The sequence below is a fragment of the Oryzias latipes genome, chromosome 23 (genome assembly GCF_002234675.1).
Source record: "Oryzias latipes chromosome 23, ASM223467v1".
In the NCBI taxonomy this organism is placed as follows: Eukaryota; Metazoa; Chordata; class Actinopteri; order Beloniformes; family Adrianichthyidae; genus Oryzias; species Oryzias latipes.
In genome coordinates, this window is record NC_019881.2 from 19,558,886 (window position 1) to 19,585,886 (window position 27,001).

At 38.9% G+C, this 27,001-nt stretch overlaps 1 protein-coding gene across 6 annotated transcripts in view; it reads left to right on the forward strand.

Moving 5' to 3' along the window:
- Positions 1 to 27,001, forward strand: part of syt1 (synaptotagmin 1) — a 199,017-nt gene that overhangs the window by 134,250 nt on the left and 37,766 nt on the right. For 5 of the 6 annotated variants that reach the window (XM_011491262.3, XM_020714230.1, XM_020714229.2 and 2 more), the window contains 3 exons: positions 6,290 to 6,493; positions 21,274 to 21,446; positions 26,373 to 26,498. In XM_011491262.3, the coding sequence (XP_011489564.1) occupies positions 6,319 to 6,493; positions 21,274 to 21,446; positions 26,373 to 26,498 (474 nt within the window). In that variant the 5' untranslated portion in view covers positions 6,290 to 6,318. The remainder of the gene's footprint in view (positions 1 to 6,289; positions 6,494 to 21,273; positions 21,447 to 26,372; positions 26,499 to 27,001) is intronic. The other variant, XM_011491264.3, reaches the window with a different exon arrangement.

Sequence of the window (27,001 nt, forward strand, 5' to 3'; positions counted from 1 at the left end):
CAAAACAAGCACACACACATGCGCACACACATGCACCCCAATAAAATCCTCAGAAGCCCAGATGTGATGTGATCTGTATAACCTTAAAAAGACGGAAAACTGGACTCCATCAAACCCACACTTGGCTGTTTTAGCAGCTTTCACTTTCTAAGACAGCAAAATATTGAAACCTCAAGAAAAGTGTCAAACTGCCCCCACTGTGAGGAAGACATAGAAATGGGTCACAAAGATCAGTTTGGTTACTTTTGAGTATTTGTACGGTAGTTGGTGAACATAATAATAGTTGGGTTAATATCCAGGTTAGGGGGGCAGGAGGGGGGTTGACATGAAAGCATTTGATGACAGTGATAGAGGGATGGACTGATAGAGCGAGATGAAAAACAACCATGCTGACCTAGTTAAAGACGGAGAGAGAGAGGTGATAGTGAGGAGCTGTTGCTGCATGGCGCCTGTGGTTGGGGGGGGGGACATGCTGGGCCATCTGGCAGCCCTGTAATTGGGTTGGGGTTTTACACCTGAGTGACATGCCTCTAAATAGACGGCTGGAGCCGAAAGAAGCAGAAAACAGCTGCGTTACGCAGCCCACTGTGCGGCGGTTTGGATTGACAGGGATGTCAACTTCAGTCAGATTTTAATGCAAGTCTGAGACTTTCAGAAGAATGCAGAGGCGTTCGGTGGGTTATATTCAAGACTGGCTTTAAGTAGAATGTAATGATGGCAGGATAGATATTAAGTACGCCTTGCAGTGGGTATACAGTATGATTACCCTGTCATGACAGCTCTTTGAGAGAGAAAAAGGTCAGCACTCTTTGGTGTTCTGTTGAGATTAGTTAGCCCCAATCCACTCCAGCAGTGAATGAGACCAGCTTTCAAGTGGACCGCCTGCTGCCACTGCAGGAAATTAAGATAATGTAGAAGTTGTCATCTTACGCTTGACTGGGCCGGCGAGCATATGGGTTAAATGAATGTTTCATTTGTACGTTTTCAGTGTGAAAAGCGTAACAGAGCCAACATGGCGTCATGCTCACTGTTGGTTTCTCGTCTTTGGAATTGGTTTATAAAGAAATATGGACATGTATATACGTATACGTTAGCATTAGCTGCATTAGCTTTTGGCCAATGTTCGACCTGTACTGAAATTACCATGTTATTCATCTTGGAGTGTTGTTTCAAATCGTCCACTTTTTTTTTTTTGATGATATCGATCTTGCTGTCTCATATTTGTTCTGGGCTCAAAGCCTTCGTATGTCTTCAATGAGCTCAGAAACTTGTACATCATTTGACATTTTGATGGTTAAACCATTTACTGTATATGAGAACTGGACCAAGTGAGTGAGGTGTCACCCGCAGAAAATGACTTACTTCTGGCTCCAACCAAATGAAGTAAATTCAGTCGTTTTTTTTTTTTTTTTCTTTTGCAATATAGCCATGTTGAAGTCAGAAAATGTCAGCAACCAGTAATTAGTCTGAGTCATTGTTTTTCTACGGCAACCACTCCCCAATCAGGACTGTGCTTGTTGGAAGTCAACACCCCTACGGCTTGAAAGTGGGCTACACTAAATGTATCAAGCATTTCAAAGGTTAGACCTGGGGGCTAGCAGTCACTACCCACTTTTATTGAGGCATCTGATTGGTCGGTTTATAACTTGAACAGCTTGCACTACAGAAAAATATCATTTAAAAAACTAGAATTATTAAGAACACGTAGAAAAAAAAGTAGCAGAGCAAGAATAGTTATTCTGACAATTAAACGGACTGGGTAACATGTTATTTTCTTAATAGAGGTCTATAGGATTTTGGCTCCTTCACTTCTTATTTGGAATGCAAGGGGGAGGGGGTCACTCAGTCCAAATCCATTTACAGTCAATGTCTTAAACAAACAAATCAAAATCAGCTCTTTTAGCAAAACTATGAGTGTGCACCTAAGGAATTTGACTCCAGCAACCTATGCTGTATTTTTTAATGTCCTCTTTTTTTAAATAGATGCACAGAAGTTACTCCACATTCTGAAAGTTTCTTTTACTGGGAAACGGCACCAATAAAAAAAAAATTATGTCTGCAGTTTATTTTCCGCAAACTAACAAACCCATGCTGGAAAAAGAAGTGCAGACTTTTTCTGCCTTTTTTACATCAACACGAGTTTACAAACTGACCAGCTCTTTATCTTCTCCTCACATGCACACCCAAAGCATGATCAATTCTTTTTCCTCCCACACGCACTCTGCAGAGCATCACTGCGCTTTGTTAAAGACCTCGCCCCTGTTGAAGTATCTCTGTCACTGCCAAGCCGGCTCTCAATGAATCAGCCTCCACACTAACCTTGCAACATTTCAAAGAGACCGAAGGGAGGCTGTGCCAACATGGACATGCGTGGGCGATCATACAACTGTGAGGCAGCTTGAGAGGCTCAAGGTAACCAGTGGTTGCTCAGAGCGCACAGCCATTCTTCTCCTTAAATACAATTTTCCTTGATGAATCATCTGTCTTTCAATACAAGCTGCGCTTCATTTGGCACTGTGCTTTTTAGATCTTCAGCAGAAGTGAGGAACGTGTTGATGATGGAAAAAGATGCTGTTGAAGATGTGTTAGCCAAGTGTTAGTCGCAGCTGGAAGGTGCAGCGATTTCACAGAGTTTTCACAGAGAAGCAGCAGCCCATGTGGAAATCAGATGATGGGTGTTAATGTATATTATTATCTCAAATGATTAAAAGATGAATTTCCATTACGTTTATCGCCATCTTGATTGGGATCTAAACACTTTGACCTTCCTGATAAAGAGGAAAACAAAAATTAGATTTGTACGTTTAAACGTTATTCAAAGCCACAATTGAAACCAGGATGATTAAATCGAGGAATACTAACGAAGATTAAAATTTTTATTTTTATTAAGGATGATTACTTTCACCTTGAGGTCTTTTTTTATGCAAAAGTCTAACCAACAAATTGATGGAAACTTTTGAACATTTAGGGAAGTCGAGTGTAAAAAGTAATCACCTTCCCATTTTGATAAGTTTAAAGTGTAGCAGAGGGGCTTAAGGCTGTGAAAGTGCTTGTTCATCGTAACCTGGCAACAACTCTGTTGTTGCTAAGTGAGCTGATGATGTCAGATGCTTTAATGGCAGGTAGCACAGGTAGACTTTCAGAAGAAGAAAAAGAACATGGTGAAACCCAAAGATAACATCTCACCATCCAGAGTTGGACTCAGCTGCTCAGTGTCGGCTTTGGAGTTCTCACTGATTCTCAAAGGCTCTCTGCACCACTGGCAACTATTCAGAGAAGTGGTAGTCCAGATCAGAGGGGTCCACATCCCCAGTTCTGGGGGGTCAGCAGAGCACACCTGGTTCATGTAAACAGCAGTCAGCGGCACTGGATGTTAAAAACTGGAATTAAGAACCCCATGGCCCCCCTGCTGCCAGATCCTGGAGAACCCAAACGCAATATTCTTCTTTTGTTTGTTTGTTTGCTCAGTTTGATTAGCAGCAGTTAACAGTGACCCATAATAGATTTAAATAAAAAATATAGAAAGAAATTGAAGAAGAAAAAACAGATCAAAGTTTGACCCTGTGGGTTATGTAAGGTTAAAACCCTGCAACGCAGATCTATCGTTAATATGTGACGACAATTATCCTAATATCTGTTTAAATTCATTTGCAAAGTTTGATCCTCCAAAAACCTGGTTTACATTTTTCAGTTCATTTCTAGTGAAATCGGCCAAGGAGTCTCAGAACTGCCCAAGATTAAAACAATATCTTTGTTAGGGTTTTTATTTTTAATGTCATTATATTTTTCTTTATTGCATGTTTTTATTTTAACATAGAACAAGAAAAAAAATCAGATAAACTGGTATAAATGCAAAAGGAAATTAGATATCTGCCATGATCAGATTATAATGTTTACATGATCAATTGAATAATTTTATATTTGATCATTTTATCAGGTATTGTTTCTTTTTATTTTTACTTTTCACAGTGAAAACATCAAAGCTTTCTTTTTCTTGCTCAACGCTTCGTCTCTTGAGTTTTAAAACATGTGCAACTTCTCCAAAATCCCTGTTGCCACGGTTACTCTAAATAAATCATTTAGTAAAACAGGAGAAACATCAGAATAAGTCCCAGTATTGTCGTACAGACTTTTTTTTTATGTGCCCTGCACTTTTTTTTTTAAGTAAAAAGTAATGAATAAAATTAGTACTGAAGTGCTGATTATCAATTTACAAATATTTCTGATTTACTTTCAAGATTTCTTAAATTATACATTAGAAAAAGGTTGTTACAGAACTTACGCTTTTCAGTTTGTGTAAAACTTCTTCAGGTTGCCTTTCTTTATTCAGCTACTAAATTCCCCAGATTCTCCTGAGCCTTTGAAGCTACACTGATCTCATAAGCCTGCAGCGCAGCCTCGATGGTCACAAGGTTCATAAAGCGGGTTTTGATCTCAGCCTTCTCCAAACACCCGAACATCATTTCAGAATTGCAATGTTGTATTTAATATTCAGATTTACTGCCCTAGTGTGGCACAATCAGTTTCTCCTTAAGAAAAACTAAAGATTAGGTTTATTTTACCATAACGTAAAAGCAACTGAGTGCATCACAGCGCAAAACAACATGATGTCAGCAAAAACCAATCGAACCATTATTCCAATGTGTGGAAGCACTGAATTTAGCAAAGTCACGTAACCATACAGTTTGGTAAAATGTTCTAATAATGTTCCCTTTACATCAGGCCTGCACAATATACCGCAAATTTATCGTTATCAGAGATTACGAGATTAAGCTGTGTAATATGCATGTTGCAATAGACTGCGAAAATTGCAAAATATGGTTACCTTAAATGTGCTAAAACAATCTTATGGCAACCTGAAGCATTTAACGAAACAAATAAATCCCTTTATGCATTGAACCAATCGGATGGAGCCCTTCACGTTGTTGACCCAGCTCTATTATGTTAGATGTTCATTTGGAGTGTAATTTTAAAACTTTTGCAATGAACTGGGAATGATGTTTTTGGTTGTTTTGCTATTTGTTTATATACCGCAAATTATATCATTTTCGCAATAATTATCACTAATATTGGATAACGCGAGTTCTCCCTCATATCGTGCAGCCCTACTTTGGATTATTCTGACATGAAAAAACAACAATGAACTGAACTTTAGAAAACTAAAATGTGATGATTTTCAATAACTTCTTGTTAACTTGTTTGTTTGTACACATATTTAATTTACACTTGATTATCTGGCAAGAAATACAAGGAATCTTGAAAACTTCACCTGCACTGTTCAGTACCAGGTATTTCTCTCTGAGTCTCAGTTTTGGCTGAAGATGTCCTGAATCCATTTTAGTTCCATTGAAACCATTTTATAGTCTTTTTTGTTTGTACTCCTGAATCTTCATGGCAACGGAAACAAATTACAACCTGCACAATAGGAATACACAATAGTTCCTGTGTAGTGAAGGTGTTATGGTGCTGCTGTTCTCTGTAACTGTCATCATAATATTCCCCAAACTGCATCACTTCAAATGTATTTTGTGGTTAAAAATAACGACGACGCTTAAAAAAAAAAACAGAATTTCCATCTTTGTGCACAAATATGGCGAGGTTTTAACGAGACTTGCGTGGTTTCTAATGGAAAAACGTAATATAATATGCTGTTGATCTGAGATGATGTGGACGATTCATGTGGAACTGGCCTCTAATATTTAGTATAGTGATGACTAACAAGTCTGAGGATGAGGCTTCTGTGGTGCAGAGCAAAAATGAAGAAATGCATGAGCGCTCGCACACTAACAGCAGCAGTTAACATGAGAGAAGTGTTGTCTCCTTTGTGCCGTCACAAAAGAGCTGCACACTAAGCAAACACACCTGCTGTGTACAAAGAGCTCCGTGGTGCACTTCCTCCCTCGTCCAACACAATTTTTAGCCATTATAGGTACACAGTTTCAGCCTAAGAGTAAGCCGAATGAAGATTGAAGCCTTGTCCTCTATGATAGGAATAAATAATGATTTTATTACTGTTCAGTGATGTTAATCTGGACTTTGAGCAATGAGCGAGTCGCTTCGTTCTGAATTCTGAGAGCTGGCCAATTCATCCCGGACCCCAGCTGATGTTTACTCAGGCTGAGCCGGCAGCTGCTCACACGGTCTGCGTCAACTCTGTCATCTGACGAGGCGAGCAGACTGCCTCTGACATGCATCTGTCACAGCAACCCCCCTCGCCCTGCAATAAAATACGAAGAAAAGAATATCTTCCCCTGACTGCTTCCTCCGTCTTTTTTTTCCTCCCGTCCAGCATCCGCCTGGCTGCCAAGCAACGCCACGATGAATGAGAGTCGAAGGGAAGCGCTGGCAGCGGCGGCCCCGGTGCCCACCACCGCATCCTCCTCCATGGCTGGCACCAACACCACCAACGGGGCTGGCCAAGGCACGGGCGAGAAGGACGAAGCCTTTTCCAAGGTGAAGAACAAGTTCATGAATGAGCTCAACAAAATTCCACGTGAGTATGTCTGTAAACACCTTTTAGTCTTCTAGGGCGTGAACCTGAAGCCATAACTCAATCAACTGCAAAATAATGATTCCTTGTGTCCTTTATGCTGATTTTAAAGAGATGTTGCCGTCTTTCCCTTAAATCATTTGTTCCTGTAAAGTAAACAAAGACATAATTCATTTCTAGCCTCATCTGACAGAAATGTTTTATCCGTTCTTTGCCTCAAAGTATAAGGTGTCGGTTTAAACAGAGTTTCAGCCCTCCAACTTTATTTACTCTATTTAGTGTTTACAGGAGAACATTTATCAGAAAAAACAATTAGGTTTACCATCCTTAATTCAATAATTTGTCGGTGAATAATAATATAATATAATGATCCATTTTATTTCAAAGCGCGCCTTTTTTTTTTGCCACTAAAGGAAACTGTACATTACAGAAAAAATAAAATCAGCCAACGGAGGAATGGGGAATCATACTAGAAAGTCAGATATAAAGAGGCGGGTTTTGGAGTTTGGGTTTAAAGATAGGTAACAAGACAACGATATGGAGGTCCAAGTGGGAGAGAGTTCCATAGTTGGGGGGCAGAGTGGCTGAAGGCTCTGCTCCCCATGGTGACCAGTCGGATGGGGGGGTACGGAGAGCTGCAGAGAAGAAGACCAGAGGAGGTGGGAGGAAGTGTGGATATGGGAAAGATCAGATAGATAAGATGGGGCCAGGTTATGGAGAGCTTTGAAGGGGAGAAGAATAAGTTTGGATTGTATTCTGAATTTGATTGAGAACCAGTGGAGTTACATGAAGGCGGTGCACTCCATGCAACTGAGTGCGGGAAGCGGGACCGGAAGGACTTTCCAAGTTTTGGCACACAGCGGCGCCAGTCTCATCTACCAACCTGGGGAGGCTGGAGAGGACTCTGTGGTCCAAAAAGCGTCTGCTGTTACGAGTGGTGGAGGAGAAGTAACGAGCTGTAGTGGTTGAGTCGTCCTGGAAATGCCGTCGGGTGCCACGGCGAACGTACCGACTAGACGTATACCTGAAACAGGATCATCGTTGAGAGTTGATTAAATGAACAGACTGGAGATTGAGAGAAGCTCAAAGCAGGTTAGACCACGGCAGAGGTTTTTGACCACCTCAATACAGTTTACGGTTTAAGTACACATATGGCCTAATAATCAACACTGTAGAGGTCTTGCAGGAACTTTCATTTTATCTATCAGTTCATATTTAATTACTGGTTGCCAACTGACCTAATGTGATTTAAAGCAATGATACAAATGCAGTGAAATGTCATGGTCTTTTCTGGTCATTTAGACGCCACTTAGTCTACAGTCAATTTGAGAAGGAGCACCACAGGGCATTGTACTCTGACCCTTTGCCTTTATAGTCTTCACCTCAATTTTTGAACTCTTTTCAGCTAGAAAAAAAAGTTATTAAATTAATGAAAATACACCTTCATTACAGAAATTACCTGAATTATCTTATTTTTGTTATCTAATATGACAAACTGTCTTATTTGATTTTTGAATGTTACTTTGAAATTTTAGATGCTTCTAAACTAAAAGTCATAAAAGCACAAGAGATTAAAATCAAGTTCTCTTATCATGTGTGTAACAGTGACTCAAAGACTCAGTCATAGAGCATGAACTTTAGTCAGTGATGCACAGTCATGATTTGGTGTGAATCATGGTGTTTGACAAAAGCTTCACACAATCCAGTGGGAAAATAAAGGTACTTTTCATTTTTACTCAGTTGATCCGGTAAACTGTCATCAGCAGATACATTTGAAGTCCATAGTGAAATAATATGAGCAGCAGCTTTGATCTTTTTTTTTTATTCTGCTTTCTGTCAAAGTGACTGCATATTTTTTTACAATTCCCTCATATTTGCCTGGAGAAATTCTCTTGGTCAAGGATGTGGAAATGTGGTCGTCTTTATGCCATTACAGATTAGGATATGCTTGCCCATCCAACTGGCTTTGCTTTCATCACAGTACTAAATATAAATATTCTACAAACCCATCTACAAATAGTTTTTCTCTCTGAAGATAGAAATGACAGTAATTCTGTTGTGAACCTCAAGTATTTTTTGACACTAAAGAAGTACATTTTACTTCATTTGTTTTTTATGTGATATGTACCAAACAAAGGTTTCCTATACCAAAAATATTTAAATCAAAATACCTCCTAGTTGCTTCTAGGAAGTCTTATGACATTTTTTAAATTTTAATAGAAATTTGCAGTAGTGCAATACGTTTGCAAGTCACTAATTTGGAAAACTGTCACACTTAAGAAGTTGAGAGAGGTCTTCTAATGTTCATCATAGATCCACTTCAACTGTGAGAAACAAAATGGAAAAACAAGATCCAGGAAATCACGGTGTATGATTTTTTTCATAGAATTTATTTGAATAATGGTGGAGAAAATAGGTATTTGCACCTACAAGCAGACAAGATTTCTGGCTCCCTTCCAAAACCTCCTTCCATATGGAGTCCTATACTGTTCATAATTAAATAAATAAATATTTAATTCAATAAATAAATATGACCTCATGCAAATACACAATCAACCAATAAATCTCTCATAAATATATAAAAAGATCATGAAATTGTGAAAAACCTGCACACAGATTTTAAATTAGCCATTATATTATTCAATATATTTCATTTTGCTTTAAAAACCTGTTCATTATTTTAAAACACCATTTTAAAATATTCATTTTAATCATGTGGAATATTATTATAATTCTAAATCTTTTTTTTAGAACCTTGGATTTCAAAATCAATATTTTCCAAAGTAGCTTTGTTTTTATTTCATGTTGCTGTTTTTCACAATGGCTTATTTATTTCATGAAGAGCTTTTTCAGGAGAATGGGTCTGTCTGTCAATCAAACTTGACAAGGCGGAGAAACTTTTGTGATTGGCTACTCCTTTACTCAGACATGAGCAGCAACACCCTGACTACATCGATCGAAGATGTTTCAGCAAACGTGACGGCGCAATGCCCACCCCTCAACACTATGGGGAGCCTGCACCTCAACACATCCACAGTGTTACAAGAAATTTGGGCAGTTTTGGTTCTAAATTTGCGGATAAAAGTGGCTTTGAGCGAGTGTGCATAATTCAGGTGATTTTGTGGTCGGTTCGGCAATTTTTATCTTCTCATGAAAATTTAGTAGTGGTCTAAGTTAGTCTGAGTGGTTGTTGGAGTTCCACACAACTTCTATGAACTGGAGTTCCATGAATGCACCATGCCGCGTGTGGGAGGGGCTACCAGCTAATGTTTTTAGCCTGATAGCCACACGGAGCGGTTGATTGTGCTTATCTCAGTAACAATGCATGGATGCACAGTGTACATGGAGAGTGTTAAGATGACAGAAACGTCATCGCAGGAAAGGTTCAACATTTTCCCTGAGAGGGAAAAATAAAATCAGAGGACCTGATTATAATCATTGTCTCATTGAAAATAGAAAAATATCATAAGGTCCAGGAGGCACGAAAAGGCTTGTTCCGCTTTGCGCAGCTGCCTGATCTGACTGTCGGTCCGCCAGCTCTGCGTAAGAATGAGGAGTGTTTCAACCGGGGACTTCGAGACGGGGATGACCGGAGCTCCTCTGTGGTTTGGTCCACACAAACCCTCAAACTACAAAAACAGAGTCGTAGATGTTTGCATCTTCTGCAGCAGACAGATTGTTTGTCTCTATTTGATCTCTAATGTCAGCAAAGCCGTGCAGATATTCCTGAAACATGTCATCTCTCTGACTGGCACACCGCTGAGCGGGTATCGAGGAATATGAGTCAATTTCCATGGATGAGCCAATGAGCGTTTAGATCCCGCCCACTTTCACTGATTGACGGACAGACCCATTCTCCTGAAAAAGCATTTCATTAAATAAATAAGCCATTGTGAAAAACAGCAACATGAAATAAAAACAAAGCTACTTTGGAAAATATTGATTTTGAAATACGAGCTTCTGAAAAAAGAAAGAATTATAATAATATTCCACATGATTAAAAATGAATATTTTAAAATGGTGTTTTAAAATAATGAACAGGTTTTTAAAGCAAAATGAACAATGGCTAATTTAAAATCTGTGTGCAGGTTTTTCACAATTTCATGATCTTTTTATATATTTATGAGAGATTTATTGGTTGATTGTGTATTTGCATGAGGTCATATTTATTTATTTAATTAAATATTTATTTATTTAATTATGAACAGTATAGGACTCCATACTTCCATCAGTGAGAACATGGAGAATGAAAAGGTAAATCTTCCAGAATGACAATGATAGATAGATAGATAGATGGATGGATGGATGGGTGGATGGATGGATGGATGGATGGATGGATGGATGGATAGATAGATAGATAGATAGATAGATAGATAGATAGATAGATAGATAGATAGATAGATAGATAGATGGATGGATGGATGGATGGATGGATGGATGGATGGATGGATGGATGGATGGATGGATGGATGGATGGATGGATGGATGGATGGATGGATGGATGGATGGATGGATGGATGGATGGATGGATGGATGGATGGATGGATGGATGGATGGATGGATGGATGGATGGATGGATGGATGGATGGATGGATAGATAGATAGATAGATAGATAGATAGATAGATAGATAGATAGATAGATAGATAGATAGATAGATAGATAGATAGATAGATAGATAGATAGATAGATAGATAGATAGATAGATAGATAGATAGATAGATAGATAGATAGATAGATAGATAGATAGATAGATAGATAGATAGATAGATAGATAGATAGATAGATAGATAGATAGATAGATAGATAGATAGATAGATAGATAGATAGATAGATAGATGACTTTATTAATCCCACAATGGGGAAATTTCATCTGTCTGTGGCAGCAAAAACGACATTCAGAAATAATGTATTTAATATAACATCAAAAAAGAACATCAAAAATGACATTCATATTAAATTATTAAAAATTATTATTACAATTATTATGAAAAGTATTATCAAAAATGAGATTCGTCTTAATAAATAAATACAGCTGCAAAAGTCTAAAAAACATGTGATCAACTGTAAAAAACATGTAAAAAAAAAATTTTTTTATCCCAAACCCATCGCCTGGATAGCAAGAGTGGCTATGTAGAAAAGCATTTCTTGGTTCTGGAGTGGTCTAGCCCAGGGGTGGGCAAACATTTTGATTCATTGGCCACAAACTGATTGACAGAAGGGCTGGACCAGGAACAAATGCGTGGAGTGTTTTGGTTATTCACCTCATAAGAGAAACAAAACATTACTAAGGATTATCAACATAATTTATCCAGTTTAGCGGGCTAGATTGCATCGTTTAATGGGCCACATAAGGCCCTCGGGCCACATTAGGGCCCTAGGTTGCCTACCCCTGGTCTAGCCAGTCCCTGGACCTCAATCCAATAGAGGATCTGTGGAAATTGACAAAGTACAGGAAACATTTCAGCTCTGTTATTGACAATCATTATTGAGATAAACTGTAATAGACCAAATACTTGTTTTGTCCACCATTATACAAATAAATTGAGTTGAATGGGATTTCCTGAGGAACCAGTTGAGGTGGCTCGGTCATCTGGTCTAGACGCCTCTGCAGGAAGGTGTTCCGGGTATGTCCCACAGGGTGGAGGCCCCGGGGAAGACCCAGGACACGCCGGAGAGACTGCGTCTCACGGCTGGCCTGGGAACACCATGGGGTTCCCCCCGGGGAGCTGAAGGAAGTGGCTGGGGCATCTCTGCTTAGACTTATGCCCCCAGGACCTGGTCCTGGATGAGCGGAAGAATGTGGATGGTAACTTCCAGAATTCTATTTTTTTAATTCTGTCTCTCACGGTTGGCATTAAATACCAACATTTACCTCCAAGTCTCCAAGTTTGAGCTTAAGAACTTGTTACTATAAGTTTAGGGGTCAGGTGTAACGGAAAATATTCCCTTTGGTGAGATGCGTTAATAAAAATAATAATGGATTGGATGAATCTGCACTTTTACAGACGCTCAAAGGGCTTACAGTGTGTCTATCATTCATTCACTCCTCATTCATACTTGGTGATGGTAACTACTGTTGTAGCCTCAGCTGCCCTGGGGCAGACTGACAGAGGCGTGGCTGCCATTTCCCGCCTACGGCCCCACTGACCATCACCGGGATCATTCATACACATTCACACACCAGTGGAGCCACACTGGAGGCAAGGAGGGTGAAGTGTCTTGCCCAAGGACACGACGATGGTTGACTGGGGGGAGCGGCGATCGAACCGCCAACCCTTCGATCATTGGACGACCTGCTGAACCGCCTGAGCCACTGCCGCCCTGCCACACTACATATCATGACAGAGTATTTTATTATTCGTTGGTTTCCTCCCCCATCATCTATTCAATCAAAAGCAATGACTTTGCTCCTCTGTGCTGCCATGCGGATGATGAATGCTCAAAGACTTGTTTACTCTGTAGAATATCGATACTGTCTGGAGAAAGTCAAGCAGCAAAGTTAACAAGAAGATGTGAGAGCAGAAGCTGCGCATGGTGCCGCCCTCCACTGCAGAAGACCTTCCTTCAGGTTTTTAACCCAGTTTAGGCTCCACAGGCTTTGAAGGGAGACTCATGATGCTGGGCCTCCTCTCTGCCGGTTTCTGTCATCACATCTTTCAGCTGGGCGATAAATCATCAGGGTTTTATGAAATATATATTTTTTTAAGAATTTATTCTACTAAATTAAACTCTTTTATCTGCATTGTTGACAAAAATGTGCCATAACCATTGCCAAATTGGAATAATTTTTGTCTGGTCTAAAAAGGCTATAGAGGATTTTTGAGTAGAATTGTGATGATCAGGTTGGAGCTGCTGTCACAGATTGCTGGATGACTCGTATTGTTGGCTTAAACAATGCAAGTGGGAAAGGCCACGGCCACTGCGCTGCTCTTGTAGGCATAACGAGATATAATGTCAAGGTTAATTGACCAACAGGGTCCTGTCACACTGGATTAATGCGTGCTGGGAGTGGATTTATGTCAGATGCAGCACAACACTATATATCCACATGCAGCTCTTTCATCCAACATGAAATGTTTTGCCTAAATGTTCTGCATTTATAAGTAGGATTGCTGCATTTGAATGATCCAAACAAATGTTTATGGGATGCTGTTAGTTCTCACAAACTCAACCGAAATGTGTGGAAATCCTTTTAGACTATTTTAAAAAATAAAAACTTTCCCCTCACATCCTGTACATGCATCAGTGTCACATTTTAAAGGTGAACCTTTTCCTTAAAGACCTTTTTAGAGCATTTATGAAACAAAAATGGTCTAAAAAAAATCTGTATTTTATAAACAGATTTTAAAAAAATCTCTTTTTACAGATTTTATGCAGGTGTCTGGATTCAGTCAAGAGTTGGATGAATGATAATTTTCTCCAACTAAATGAAGCCAAAACCGGGGTCCTAGTCTGTGCCCCTGACAGTTGCCTCCCCCAGGTAGTCCAGTGGCTCGGTCCTCTTGCTTCCTTTATCAAGTCCTCTGTCAGGAACCTCAGGGGAACCCTAAACCCGGTTTTATCCCTTGACTCTCATGTCGGGTCACTTGTTCGCTCTTGTTTTTATCATTTTTAAAACATCGCAAAACTGAGTCCAATTGTGTCGCGTTCTGAGATGGAGATGCTCGTCCACGCTTTTATATCATCTCGTCTTGATTATTGCAACTCCATGCTTGAGCAAAAAATCTCTAGAACGGCTCCAGGTTGTCCAGAACGCTGCTGCAAGGCTTTTAGCTAAATCATCTAAGAATTGACACGTCACCCCGTTATTATTCCAGCTGCACTGGTTCCCCATCCGCTACCGAGTGCATTTTAAAATTCTGGTTTTAACATACACAGCTCTTAATAGCCAAGTACTGGTCTACATAAAAGACCTTTTGCAGCCATACACCCCCAGCAGAGACTTTTGTGAGAAATATATGCACATTTGTGGCTTTCCACAATCATTCCATGTACATCCAGCTGCCTTTTCATGCATGCACCACCGATGTCTTATTTCTATATCCCGTATCCGTTAAAATTCGAGTTTGACACATGAATCACTAATACATTGCATATAAACGGCACATTAATCACCCACTCTTCTTGTTCTTCATTGATACATGTGTTCTTTCCATGGATTATCTGTAATTCTTCCATGGTTTTAACATAGTTCATTCATGATACGTCTGTAAAACGTATAGACCACTTGTATTCACCTCCATGACCAATTTTCATCCATGCAATATGCACAAAATGTACGTAACGGCTGTGTGACACGGCCTTAACTGTCCTTGTATGTTGTAATGCTAACAATGCTAAATATGCAGCTCCAATCAAAGTGGACGCTTAAGAAACCAAAAAGATTTGAAAGAAAAGACAAAAAACGTCTACCTTTTCCATTAACGATGTCAGTCACTGTTAGAAAGCCTCTTATCCTGTGGAGTAGAATAGTTGTCCTGAACTGGATGTGTTTTTCCTTCTCTTCTTACTGTGACTGTAGTCTGCTACAGAACACCTGCGGCACATCTCAAAGACTCAAAATGTCAGCGAGTGAAACTTGACATTTACTTTATTTAAACCTATACTTTGTCACTCCTCACAAACACTCAAGAAGGAGGTTTAGGAAGCTTATCTGTGGGAAACTAAACCCACCACCGTTACATTACAGTCAAAACTGTCTGGCTCATAGCTCTTAAGCCAATCAAATTCCTCAACTTCCACCCTTGAGAGCCCTTTTATGGTTATATTTTAGTTGAATTCTCTGTTGCTGTTGTAGGAAATTCAAAAACAAAAAAAGTATTTTAGGTTTATGTGAAACTTGCAAAACTTACAAATTGCATTATTTTTTGTTTTGCATAAATGCGTTGGTGTAAAAGTGAAACATTATTTTGGTAAATGTCTGTTGGTTTTACCACACTCTAATCTCAAAAAAAGTAGCCAAGGTAGACTGAAGCTGATGTTATTGACGTTGTATTAAGATTAACATCAGAAGTAAAGCTGCCCTTGCCATCCCCTTTTGACCTGCCCTTGCTGGCTGAGCAGATGCTCCAAGCATCTCGTTCTCCTTCTCTGCCCCTTCTACCCTGGTCACGACTGCACAGTACAGTTCTTCAGAGATTTTGACCCCCTTTTTACCCCCCTTCTTTTGGTCCCATCCAGCAAATGAACACGCAGAATCATTTTTTTGGAAGGCTTTGCTAGCTGTGATGTCATTCGTCATTATTTTGGGGTAAATTCTGATGCGTTTTTTCAGTGTCCTGCACGGGCGACACGTTCGGTCAAACGCACACTAAGCAAGAAGTTCAGGACTGCTGCAGAACATTCTGACGCAACCGTCTGTTTATGTTGGCTGCTAAATGATCCAAAATAAAAAGGGATTTAAAAAATGAAAACAGCGATGAAACGATTGTTGGCGTGTGGCATCATTCCATTTTCAGCTTTGCTGCTTGCTAGAGAGGCTGCAGCCTCCAGGAACAGTAAACATGGAACTCAGCGTACTCAGCCTAGCTATTAGAGGAACTCTATTTTCCTCGGTACTGCATGGCGGAACGGGAGATAAGTGTGGGAGCTGCTGACTGTTCTCCCTCCATCTTTTACTTTCTTGCTGTTTCCTCTAGAGAACGGACACTCACATAATGTAGTTAATTAGGGACTGCTTTTATTCCTTTAATTAAGGAACACAGAATTGCCTTTCATTGGAAGACGTGCGATTTAAAAAAAAAAAAAAAGATAAAGGCAGAGTATTCCATGTATTTCACTGCTTAAATCGCATTCCGTCAGGTCTGTCGAGCATTGATGAAATGCCAGCCACACTGCAGAAGGACATAGCACTCGTGAAAGCAAATTTTCATTTTATTTATTCTGATTTCCACTAATGAACGCCTCCATTAGTCATTCCATAGCTTCCAAAGAGATGTGATTGCTTTTCACGGTGGGATGCCTGCCTAACATCTGTCACATCTTTAATAGTTCTCTTAAAAGCCTGTCTCCTCCTGGCAGTAAAAACTTTCATTGTTGCTCTTTTTCCTCTGTGTTTTAATATAATAGAGACAAGAACCATCACTTTAGTTGTTACAACCGTCAACAGTAACAAACACCTTCTCTCTGGAAAACACAAAGCTTTCCACTTAACCTTTGAATTTCTCAACCTTTAAAAAAATTTGACACACGAAATAGTTTGAATTCAATGTTAGAAAGATTGTAAGAAATACATGTAAAGGATTCAAATTTGTTGTCTATGGAAATTCAAGTTTGAGTTCATTTTAGCCTCAAAGAGCTACACAAAGAATTGCTAAAATAAAAAAAAGCAAAAACTTATTTATCAAACTATTATTTTTTTTTGTATGATTCAATCGAGATATTTCCTTTAGGAAATAATAAACGAACTTTACTCTGGCTTAAACCCCCAAAAGCTTCAACCTAAATAAAAAACTAAGTCCGGTATTATAGAATGTAAACAACAATCTGCTCACAATTGATTTTGATTAGGCAAATCAAACATATTCTATATGAAAGAGATTAATTGACAATGGTCTATGCAGCCAATCAGGGCGTAGAACACAATGCACTGTAAAAAAAAAAGAAAAATTTCACTTAATAAAACGCTAATAGTGGACCATGATGTAGCGAGAACCACTGTGCCTTAAATAATTGACACACTGATAAATTTGAGGGTTTCACAGAAGAGTTCTGAGCATCCAAGTGAGCGACTGTAGAGAAGAAAAGTGGATTATTAGAGGAAACCTCAAGCAGAACCACACTCTATATGAGTGACCATCTGCTGTGACTCATTAGGATCAGAGAAAATGGGAAAGAGGTAGACAGGAAAAAAAAACACAGGAACATCTGTTTTAAGACAAAGGAGTGACAGGTTTGGAATTTTTAAAATTGACACGTTGAAGGATGAGTAAGGAATACAAAGGAAACGTGTGAAGAAAGAAAACAAGTTTATTTTAGAAAAAGCTCAGAGCAGTCTAAGCTTGGAGTCACCCAGACCCAACCGAGCTCAATGTTGTGTCAAAAAGTCTTAAGTCTTAAGTTATCCTTAAAGGCAGAGATCGTGTCTAACTCCAGAGCTAAAACAGCGAGTTGTCATATATGCTAAAAGTATTAGGATTAGGAATAATTTTTCTCTAAAGTGGGCCTGATGTGTTAGAAATCCTTGAAAATCTGAGTATATATGTATTTTTTTTTTTTTTGTTGGTCAACCATTTGTTGTTTCATCTGTTTAGTTCAAGTCTGCAGTTAGTCTGTCGTGAACGACACACAGTTCAATACCAGGTAAACAGAGACTCATGTTATCAGGTGGACCAGAGCCAAGAATCAAACAAAGCTTTATATATATATATATATATATATATATATATATATATATATATATATATATATATATATATATATATATATATATATATATATATATATATACATAAAGTTGAAATAAACTTGGATTACCTGTCAGAACAGATTTTGTTTAAAACAGATCACATGAGAACGTTTGTCCATACTTTATTTCATACTTTATTTCTTATGAGATAGAAGGCTCACCTCTAAAGTTGATTATTTTTCTGCTGATTTATATGTTTTATTTTGTAAAAAGGAAAAAACTAATAAAGGATTTAAATTGAAAAAAATAAACTGTTGACGGAAACATTGTGCAATTTAAGAAGAGTAATAAAAAGGAGGGAAAGCATACATTTTAGAAGCGACATTGTTCAATTCAGACCTGAATAGATAAGCGAACATTAGTGAGTTATGCCACTTAGGATAGCCAGAAATATATGTTTTTCAAACCAGGCTTTCTACCTTTTAATAAAAATGTTTTTTTTTATTTCTATCAGTTCTTGTTCACATCCTGGAGAGCATTGGTTAGCTCACTGAATTTTCCTTTTATTTTTTGTCAGCATTTGTTTGTTTTGGTCCTCAAAATCTAATTAAAAAAAGCAGAATTGCTGCTTTTTAGGCAGAAATTTTAGCTTACTGCACCCCCTCTCATATACTTTGGAATTCAATTTCAAGTTCAAATTAAATAGAGAAAAGAATCGCTTTCAGCAGCATTAATCCATCCAACCGACTGAAAGTCCTCTTTATTTCATCAGTACATTTTATAACTAGGGTTGTTTTCATTTTCTTTGAGCCATGGATTGATAGGCACTGCAAATTAAAGTATACAGGAGTTAACGTTTTCTTTTAGTCTTGGGAAATGAATTTCTAAATCTTTACAATTTTAATCGTTTTAAATTTAAATCCCCTCTTGTCCTTAAGAGACAAAAAGCTGCTCTCCTCTGAGCGTGGTGATCATTAGTTTACTCTGGGTGAGGTGTGAAGTTCCTCAAGGATATGCTTCAGTTTCACGTAGTTCATTGTAAACGAGGCCGATGGAGTGTCACCTCCATTACCACGTGGCTCCAAGGCAAGGCCGGAGCTGTGGATCCTAAAGTTAGTTCAGAGCATCAGTCTCTGTTTTTCCTCAGAGGACAGCGCTTATTGATTTTGTCAACAGAGAATTGATTTGTCTCCCTTCTCTCTGCTGCTCTCGGACCTTAGAAAAGAAACCTCAGCTGAATACTAGTCAGTAAAGCCCCCAGAGAGAGAGACTGCAACATCTATGTTTTATTTTTGGAGTTTTTCTGACATATTTTTGTAGGACTTTGACCAAAGTTGATGACAGTTTTTGCTGAAATTACAAAAACGAGTAAATAAAAGAAACAAACATACAGATGTTGGACTTTGCAGGTAGGGGAGGGTCATGGTCATGGCTCACCACTTTGAGCCAAACTAAATCGGAATTGGCCATAGAGAACAAAGAAAACACATGAAAAGATTCAGGAAATCCGGGACAATTTGAGCGTTTAAATGTCACACACCACTATTGTGTTTCTAAGCTGTTGTTAATAAAGCACTGTCACTCAACAGACGCTACTTTCATTTTACATTCAGAAATGTAACCCCAAATTGAATAATGGGGTTAATTAACTGAGCTCTGAAAGATGGATGGAAGAAAACAGGTTCTTTAACCTTTAAAATCCTCATTTCAGCAGTTTCAAAAAATACATCCCCTCGGTGTTCTGTAGAAATGTTTTTAACAGAAGTTGGCAGTTCTTTGATGATCACAACAATTTCCCATCATAAATATAAGGTGTATATAATTCCAAGAAGTATATTTAATAACTTGCATTAACCATTGAACAGAGACCTTCTTATTTAAGAGTTTTTGCTTTTTGATTTAAAGTTTGAATAACCAAATTGCTCATTTTACTATGGTTGCTTTTATACACTTAAAAAATGTAGCCAGAGTTAAACCATTCCTCCCCAGAGACGGTGCAGAGACTTTGATTCATGCTTTTACCATGTGTGGACTTGATTACTGTAGTGCTCTCTTAAGTGGTCTCCCAAAGGATTCTAATCATAAACTTCTAAACTCTGCTGCATGTCTTTCAACTCACACTCATAAGAGAGCAAACATTACCCCTGTTTTAAGGTCTCTGCACTGGCTGCCCGTCAGCTATCGGATCAGTTTTAGGTTACTCATTTTGTTTTTTAAATGTCTGAATGGGTTAGGAGGCCCTTCTATTTATCAGATCTTCTTAAACCACCCAGAGCTCTCAGATCCTAAGATTCTTTTATCGATACCCGCTATTACAACGAAGACTCATGATGAGGCTTCTGTCCAGTATCTTGGACCTTACCACTGGAATAACTTACCTGAGGATCTGGGTTACTGCATCATTGGATATTTCTACATGTAAACACATCTTTTTAACTTTGCTTTTACATAACTTGTTTAAAGTATTTATCTCTCAGCTTCTAATTTATTTTATTGTGTTTAAAATATTGTCATTTTTAAACTTAAACGACCAGTACCTCTTTAGTGAGTTTTTTTTTTTATCCACAATTTTTGATGTTTTAATTAGGATTGTGTTGAGTTGTGAGTCGATTAGCTCTTCGACTTCTCGTTTTTTTAACCACTTTTATCTCTCTTTATTTTTTTTTCTTAAAGTGCCTTGTGCTCTACTTATGTGTGATAAAAGACACTATACAAAGAAAGTGATTGGTTGGTTGATTAATTGGTTGGTTGGTGGTTTTTTTAATTGATTGATTAATTGGTTGATTGACCGATCAATCAATCAATCGATTGATTGATTTGAAAGGAGCGCCCATCCACACTGTGGAGGAAACTCATTTCAGCCAACATCTTATCCTTTCAATCATGGCACAAAGCTCATTACCGCAGAAGAGGGTAGAAAGGAGGGTTAAAGCCCACAGTATGGAAGATGTGACCCTCATATCTGTCTGGTATGTCATGTTTGTAACGGCGTTATTGCCCCAGAGCACAACCTCCAAACCCACCAGTTCCATTCCCAGCCAGCTTCGTGCTGCTGGTTATTCCTGTGAAAGTGTCATCTGTCTGCGAATGGACAGTTTAAATTACAACTGGAAAATGCCAACTTCTATTATATCCACTAAATTGGCTGGAGGTGTTCTGCCCCGGTACTGTCCTGTGAGTCACGACTGGTCATTAGGACTTCCTGATGGACTCGTGCACACATACAACCTTCCCCTCTCCATCTCATTTGCTGTAATAAGTATGTTTTAGATCTTTGACCCATTTAATTCCCTTTAAACAGTGTCTTCAAACTTCTCTGAGGTACAGTTTTTGTCCTGGTGGATACGCTTAACACATTAATATTTGGCTTTTAGGTATCCTTAACTCCATGAGAGTGGCATAAAATGCTCTGTCCTGTTTTTTTTTGTTGGCAGTGCCGTCGTGGGCTATTGTCTCCATCGCCTTTGTGGCCATTATCCTGGTGTTGGCGTGCTGCTTCTGCATCTGCAAAAAGTGGATTTTCAAGAAGAAAAACAAAAAGAAGGGCAAAGACAAGGGCAAAAACGCCATCAACATGAAGGATGTCAAAGATGGTGCCAAAACTGAGGTAATGACTTTAAACCATTGAATCAGTGGTTTAAATAGAAGTTCTGTTTTAAAAATCTTTTTTCTTCTGATGAAGGCTGAGGGCATTTTATCCTCAATGTGTCCACAAAAAAGCACCAAAGATTCAATCGTTCTAATGTTTATTTGTTTATTTCATAATTCTGGGCCGTTAGATTCTTTTGTACATAAAAATGGAATGTGTAGATGGTTGTTAAAGGTTACTTTATTTTTACTGTTCATTTGTTTTTTTTACAGTTGTGCACAAAAACTATTACCCCTGCGATCTTTTCAGCTAAAAATCTAAATGATCTGATCATGGTGGGTCTAAGTATTCAGCAAAGATGACCTCAAAGCAATTAATGAATTGTTCAACAACATAAGGGTTTATTTAAGAAAAATTTGCTGCTACTATTATTAAAGAAAGAAGGTTACAGACTTCTTTAGTCTCTTAACCAAACTGTGCAGCTAATTTTTCAGTCGAGCTGATGACTGAAGGCAAGCTACCTCTTTATTTAAATAAAGAAGAAAAATATCTTTATTTTTCACAATCACAGGTCTTTCTGGTCGCTCTTATCAGATCAATGAAATTGAGCTTTTTATTGTGTTTAATGCGACCCTAATCAGTGACTAGTCGAACGTTGTGTTCGGCATGTAGGGGAGGGGCCATTGACTGTACATGAGAACTGGACTGAGTGTGACGTAACTAATAAAAATGGCTTACTTTTGGCTTCTTTTACGATGTGGACGCTGCAATGTTGGAGCCAGACGTCAGTAAGCAGTGATAGGTCTGAGTCATTGTTTCTATGGCAACCACTCTCACCAATCAGGAATGACCTTTTTAAAAGTCCACAACCCTGCCATGTTAAAGCGCGCTACACAAAATCTGTCAAACGTCAAATGTTGGACATGGGGCCAGCAGGCTCCACCTACTTCTATTGATACATCTGATTCGCTAGTTTATCACTTGAATAACTTGAACAGCAGAAAAATAATTTAAAAAAAGGACTATCAAGAAATTGTTTCAAAAAATAGGTATCAGAGCTAGAATGGTTATTCTGACAAAATAGAATAACTGAGTAATACCTGTTTATTTATCCATAGAAGTCAATGGAGCCAGCGAGTACTTCCTGTTTGGAAAGCAAAGGGGTAGGGGTCACTCTGCAGTTCTCTTGTACAGTCAATCACAGATTAGTGATTACTAATAGTTGGCAGACAGTAGGCCGGCACAATATACTGCAAATTTATCGTTATCGCCATATCAAGCTGTGCAATATCCATATTGCAAAACATGGCAAAAATTGCAATAAATGGTTACCTTAAATGTGCTAAAACAATCTTATGTTTGCTTGAAGTATTTAATGAATCAATTAAATCCATTTAAGCATTTGACCAATCTGATGGACCCCTTCTCGTTGTTGACCAGTTGGATGGAGCTTTTTATGTTAGATGTTCGCCTCCTATGTGGACTAGGGTCAGTTGGAGTAAATTTAAGTTGTGTAGACTCGTATCGTCAACGCAATATTAATCACTAATATCGCAAGTTGTCCTCATATCGTGCAGCCCTAGACAGCATAATCCACTGTCTTCTATATGATAACGGCAGTTATGAGATTTGGATATCGGTTTGACACTCCAAAAGGTGATACCTGTCAGCATGTATCCACCACAGTTTTAAAGTCTTCTTCTTCACATGCCAAAAAACAGTGAGTAAATGTGAGTAAAGGAGTTACGAGTGTGAGACTAAGAAACATTGCGTATATACTTCTGTTTTCTCTTTCTGGAGAACAAACTGTGCACAGCAGCAGCGTGTTGTTTATTGTGGAGCTACATGTATATTGGTTCCCACAGCAAAAGCTAAAGACTATCATGATTGGGAAGAATAGATTGGTGGAGGTTTTAAAAGTAATAGGAAGTTTGAAAGTCACATTATGATCGGTGATAAAAGTAATCCAAAATGATTCCGATAATTGACCAACAGGTAGGCCATGTTTTTACTGATGATATTTTTTCCATATTTTCATTGACCTGATTACTCCCAGTTATTTTTTTTCCTACTTTGTGAGTTTTATCTAATTGAATCATATCAATGTTTTGTGTTGCCCTCTTTTGTTTTTTTGAGGTTTGATTTGACAAATATAAAGACTCCACAAGCAGATTTTGCTTAATAGGATAACAATTTTACACAGGGGTACTAATTTTTGCACAAACTTTATAAACACTAAAAAAGACAAATATCCAATTGAATTAAGAATAAATATGTACCGGTAGATTACTTTGTATTTCAGAGACAGCACATGAGTTTTCTCTCCTCCATATGGTTGCTGTCAATGTCTCTTTTTGTCATATGACGACCTTCTCACTTTTTTGGGAGTTTGAGTAAATGTTCAATGCAGTGGTATCCACCCAGAGAAATGACATTGCTAAACAAAAAACGGACTTCGGTCTAATTTGAGTCTAATTGTTTTAACTGTGGTAATGGATACTGTCCTAAACCTAAATGGAAGTGTTTGCTGAAATCTCCTGCAGAGAATCCATATAGCCATTTCCCTCATGAAATAAGAAATAAAGTGTGTCCAATTTGCCAAAACACCTCTACTATTTGGAGTTGGATGAAAGAAAATTACCACATTTGATTAGCTGTAATTAAGGCTTTAAAAATGATAGCTTTATGTACAGCTCGGTTCATCACTCAGCCTGTTAGGGGACACGGTTGTTCCTTAGTTTCCACTATTTTGCCTTTACCCTGCACAGAGTTTAGGCTCAAATAGCTATTAATCAAGACAAAGGATTCCTTAATAGCCAATCTTGGCAATCTGTGAATCTGCCACTTTGGGGGCCAGCAGTCATTTCTCCTGGTGTGCCCAGACTCTAGTGTGTTAACTCCTGTGTGTGGTTGTTTTAATTTGTGTTTCTTCCTTCTATGTCCTCCTTATCTGTGTTGTGTCTGATGACTGTTCGGGATGGTCACTGGCGGTAGGTTCCTAATTGCTGTTGGATCTTCTTAAGCCTGCTGCTCTGATGTTTTTTTTTAATAGCCTCTTGACAACAACTACTACTCCCATAGTACCAGATATATGTAACTATGCATACTGTACATCTATATCTACTGTATATATGTGCGTAAAACCTGCATATGCACATATATATGTACGAAAGAAGCACTGGGTGTGCATTGACGAGGTTGAACCACACTGATTTCTGTGCGACGTCTCCTGCCTTTTTCTGCCTTTCATTTACATTTCAAACAGCTGAAAAAATTGAGAGGCTCCACATTCAAATCTGCAAGATAATCACGAAAAACCACCTTTTGACTTGCAGCTCCATTTGAAATACCTTCTGTCAACCCAGGTGAAATAAATGGGGACCTCTTACTTCAAAATTGGATTCAAATTGTTAAAATCTTAGTTTGTTATTGGCTCATTCACTTTAAAGATCCGCTCCAATAAAAATTGCATTTTTGGTGTTTTTGACTTGTTCTTGTAACATTTTCCTGACAATGCAAGACATCTATTGAGAAAATTAAGATTTAAACTACGTTTCTGCGTATTTTTTTATTTAAATCATTGTGAATCAGGAGCAAAAAATAGTTGCAACGTACAAACTCCAATCAGGCCACAAGCTCCCTTTTCCACCCCATTTCGCTGCATCCACTTGCAGACAAATAGATTCATTAATGTCTCTGTTTTCCTTGTCCGAGTGGCTATCTGGCTCAAAACTGTTCCGCTGGATAGCTTCAAGATTGCTCGTTGTTGCTCCACTAATGTTAGCTTGGGGTTGTGAAGGGTTGAAAGCTAGCAGGAGAGAGCGTAAACAAAGGAATGATGGGAAATTAGTTAGGTGTTACTCCACTCCCGCAGAAACTATGTCCTAGAAAATAACTTTTTTTTTTTTTTGGCTCAAAAAAAAACGACAATCATATTTAAAAGATAATTGGAGTGGGACTTTAACAGCTCAAACTTTTCTGGTCCCACAAAAGGTAGAGACCAAGTGGTTCAGCTGCAACTTTTGTCTCAATCAGTGCTGTTCAGCCTCTGCTTTGTGACGAAACTAATAGAAGCAGGCCTGATGTACATTACAACCCCTTCTACCAACACCCACCCACTGCTGGCATGATGCTTCTAGCTACCATCGGCATAGGGGGTAACACGGCGGCTGTAAGCCGCGATGGCGATGTAACTGTATGTCTGAGGGTGTAAACACGCACAGGAATGGGGAATCACGCGAGAGCACTGTTTTGTATGACAGAGAATGCTCTGCATGCCAAACCAAAGAGACTCTTGGAAAGGCAACATTTGACGCTGAATGAATGACATTGAGAACTCTTCTTTGCCTCTTCAATCGCATGTTGCTCTTATAAGAAACTCCTCCACCCCCACCACCCACCACCTGCTCCTCTCACCTCAGGACAGGGTTAGCCAGAGGGCAACTTCACTTCTCACTTTCTGCCACTTCTGACTTTTCCCAGTTGTGGTTTTTTGTTTTATGTTTTTTGCCTAAGACTTGATCTGCCTGAAATAACATCAAGGGACTTGTCTTATTGTGATATTTTCCACGAGCATCTCTTTTTCCACCCTTTCTGTGACTTTCTATATCCTCTCTTCTCCTTTCTCTAATGCCTGCTCATTGCTCTTATTCCTGGCGCCATCATCTGATCTTTCCTTCCTTTTAAAGAGAAACACTCAGATTAATAGAAAGGCACCACGGGGGACCAAACTCGGGGCTTTTAGTGCATCACAGAGCATGTCCTGGTTTTAACTGCTATGGTGTTTTAGTGCTTGCTTCCCCCTTTCCCCTTCTACTCCATAAAACAAGTGGGAGCTTTTACAGGAGTAGGTCCACAGGCAGGACCTGGGCGGGGAGCCGCTGGCTGGGTGCTAGCACCAGCGACAAACGGGCGACACTGACTCTTGGTGGGTGTCTCCTTCAGGCCTTGAAGGATGAGGAGGATGCCGAGACAGGGCTGACTGAAACGGAGAAAGAGGCTGAGCCCAAGGAGAGCGAGAAACTGGGCAAATTACAGTACTCCCTGGATTACAATTTCACAGAGAATACGGTAAGGATCATTTCTCCATGTTCGCTTAAGTTCATGCTGTGGGCCCATACCAATAAAAAATATATTTTCTGTGTTTTTAACATGTTTTTTGTGGCATTTCTCTCATGATGGAGGACATATATAAAGAAATTGCATTTCTGAGTATTCCTGTTTTCAAATTAATGTGAGTCAGGAGAAGACGGAACAATGCGGTTTGAAAAGGCTTGTAGCAGTGACAAGCAATCCAATATTGCTCCTCATTTTTGCAGGTATTCCAATGTTAGGTTGGGGGTGTGAGGGGCTGGAGGCTGACAGGGGAGAGTGTAAACAAAGGGATGATGGGAAGTGAGCTCAGGATCACTCTGCACCAACATGTCAGCCCACAACTGAATTTCTAATAAACTACTGCCGTACTGCAAAAACTGTCCTAGAAAACAAAAGCTGGCTTCTTCATTTTGGCATAATAATAATTGAAAGACCACTGGGAAAACTGTTACAATAGATTAAAAGATGGTTGAGGTGGG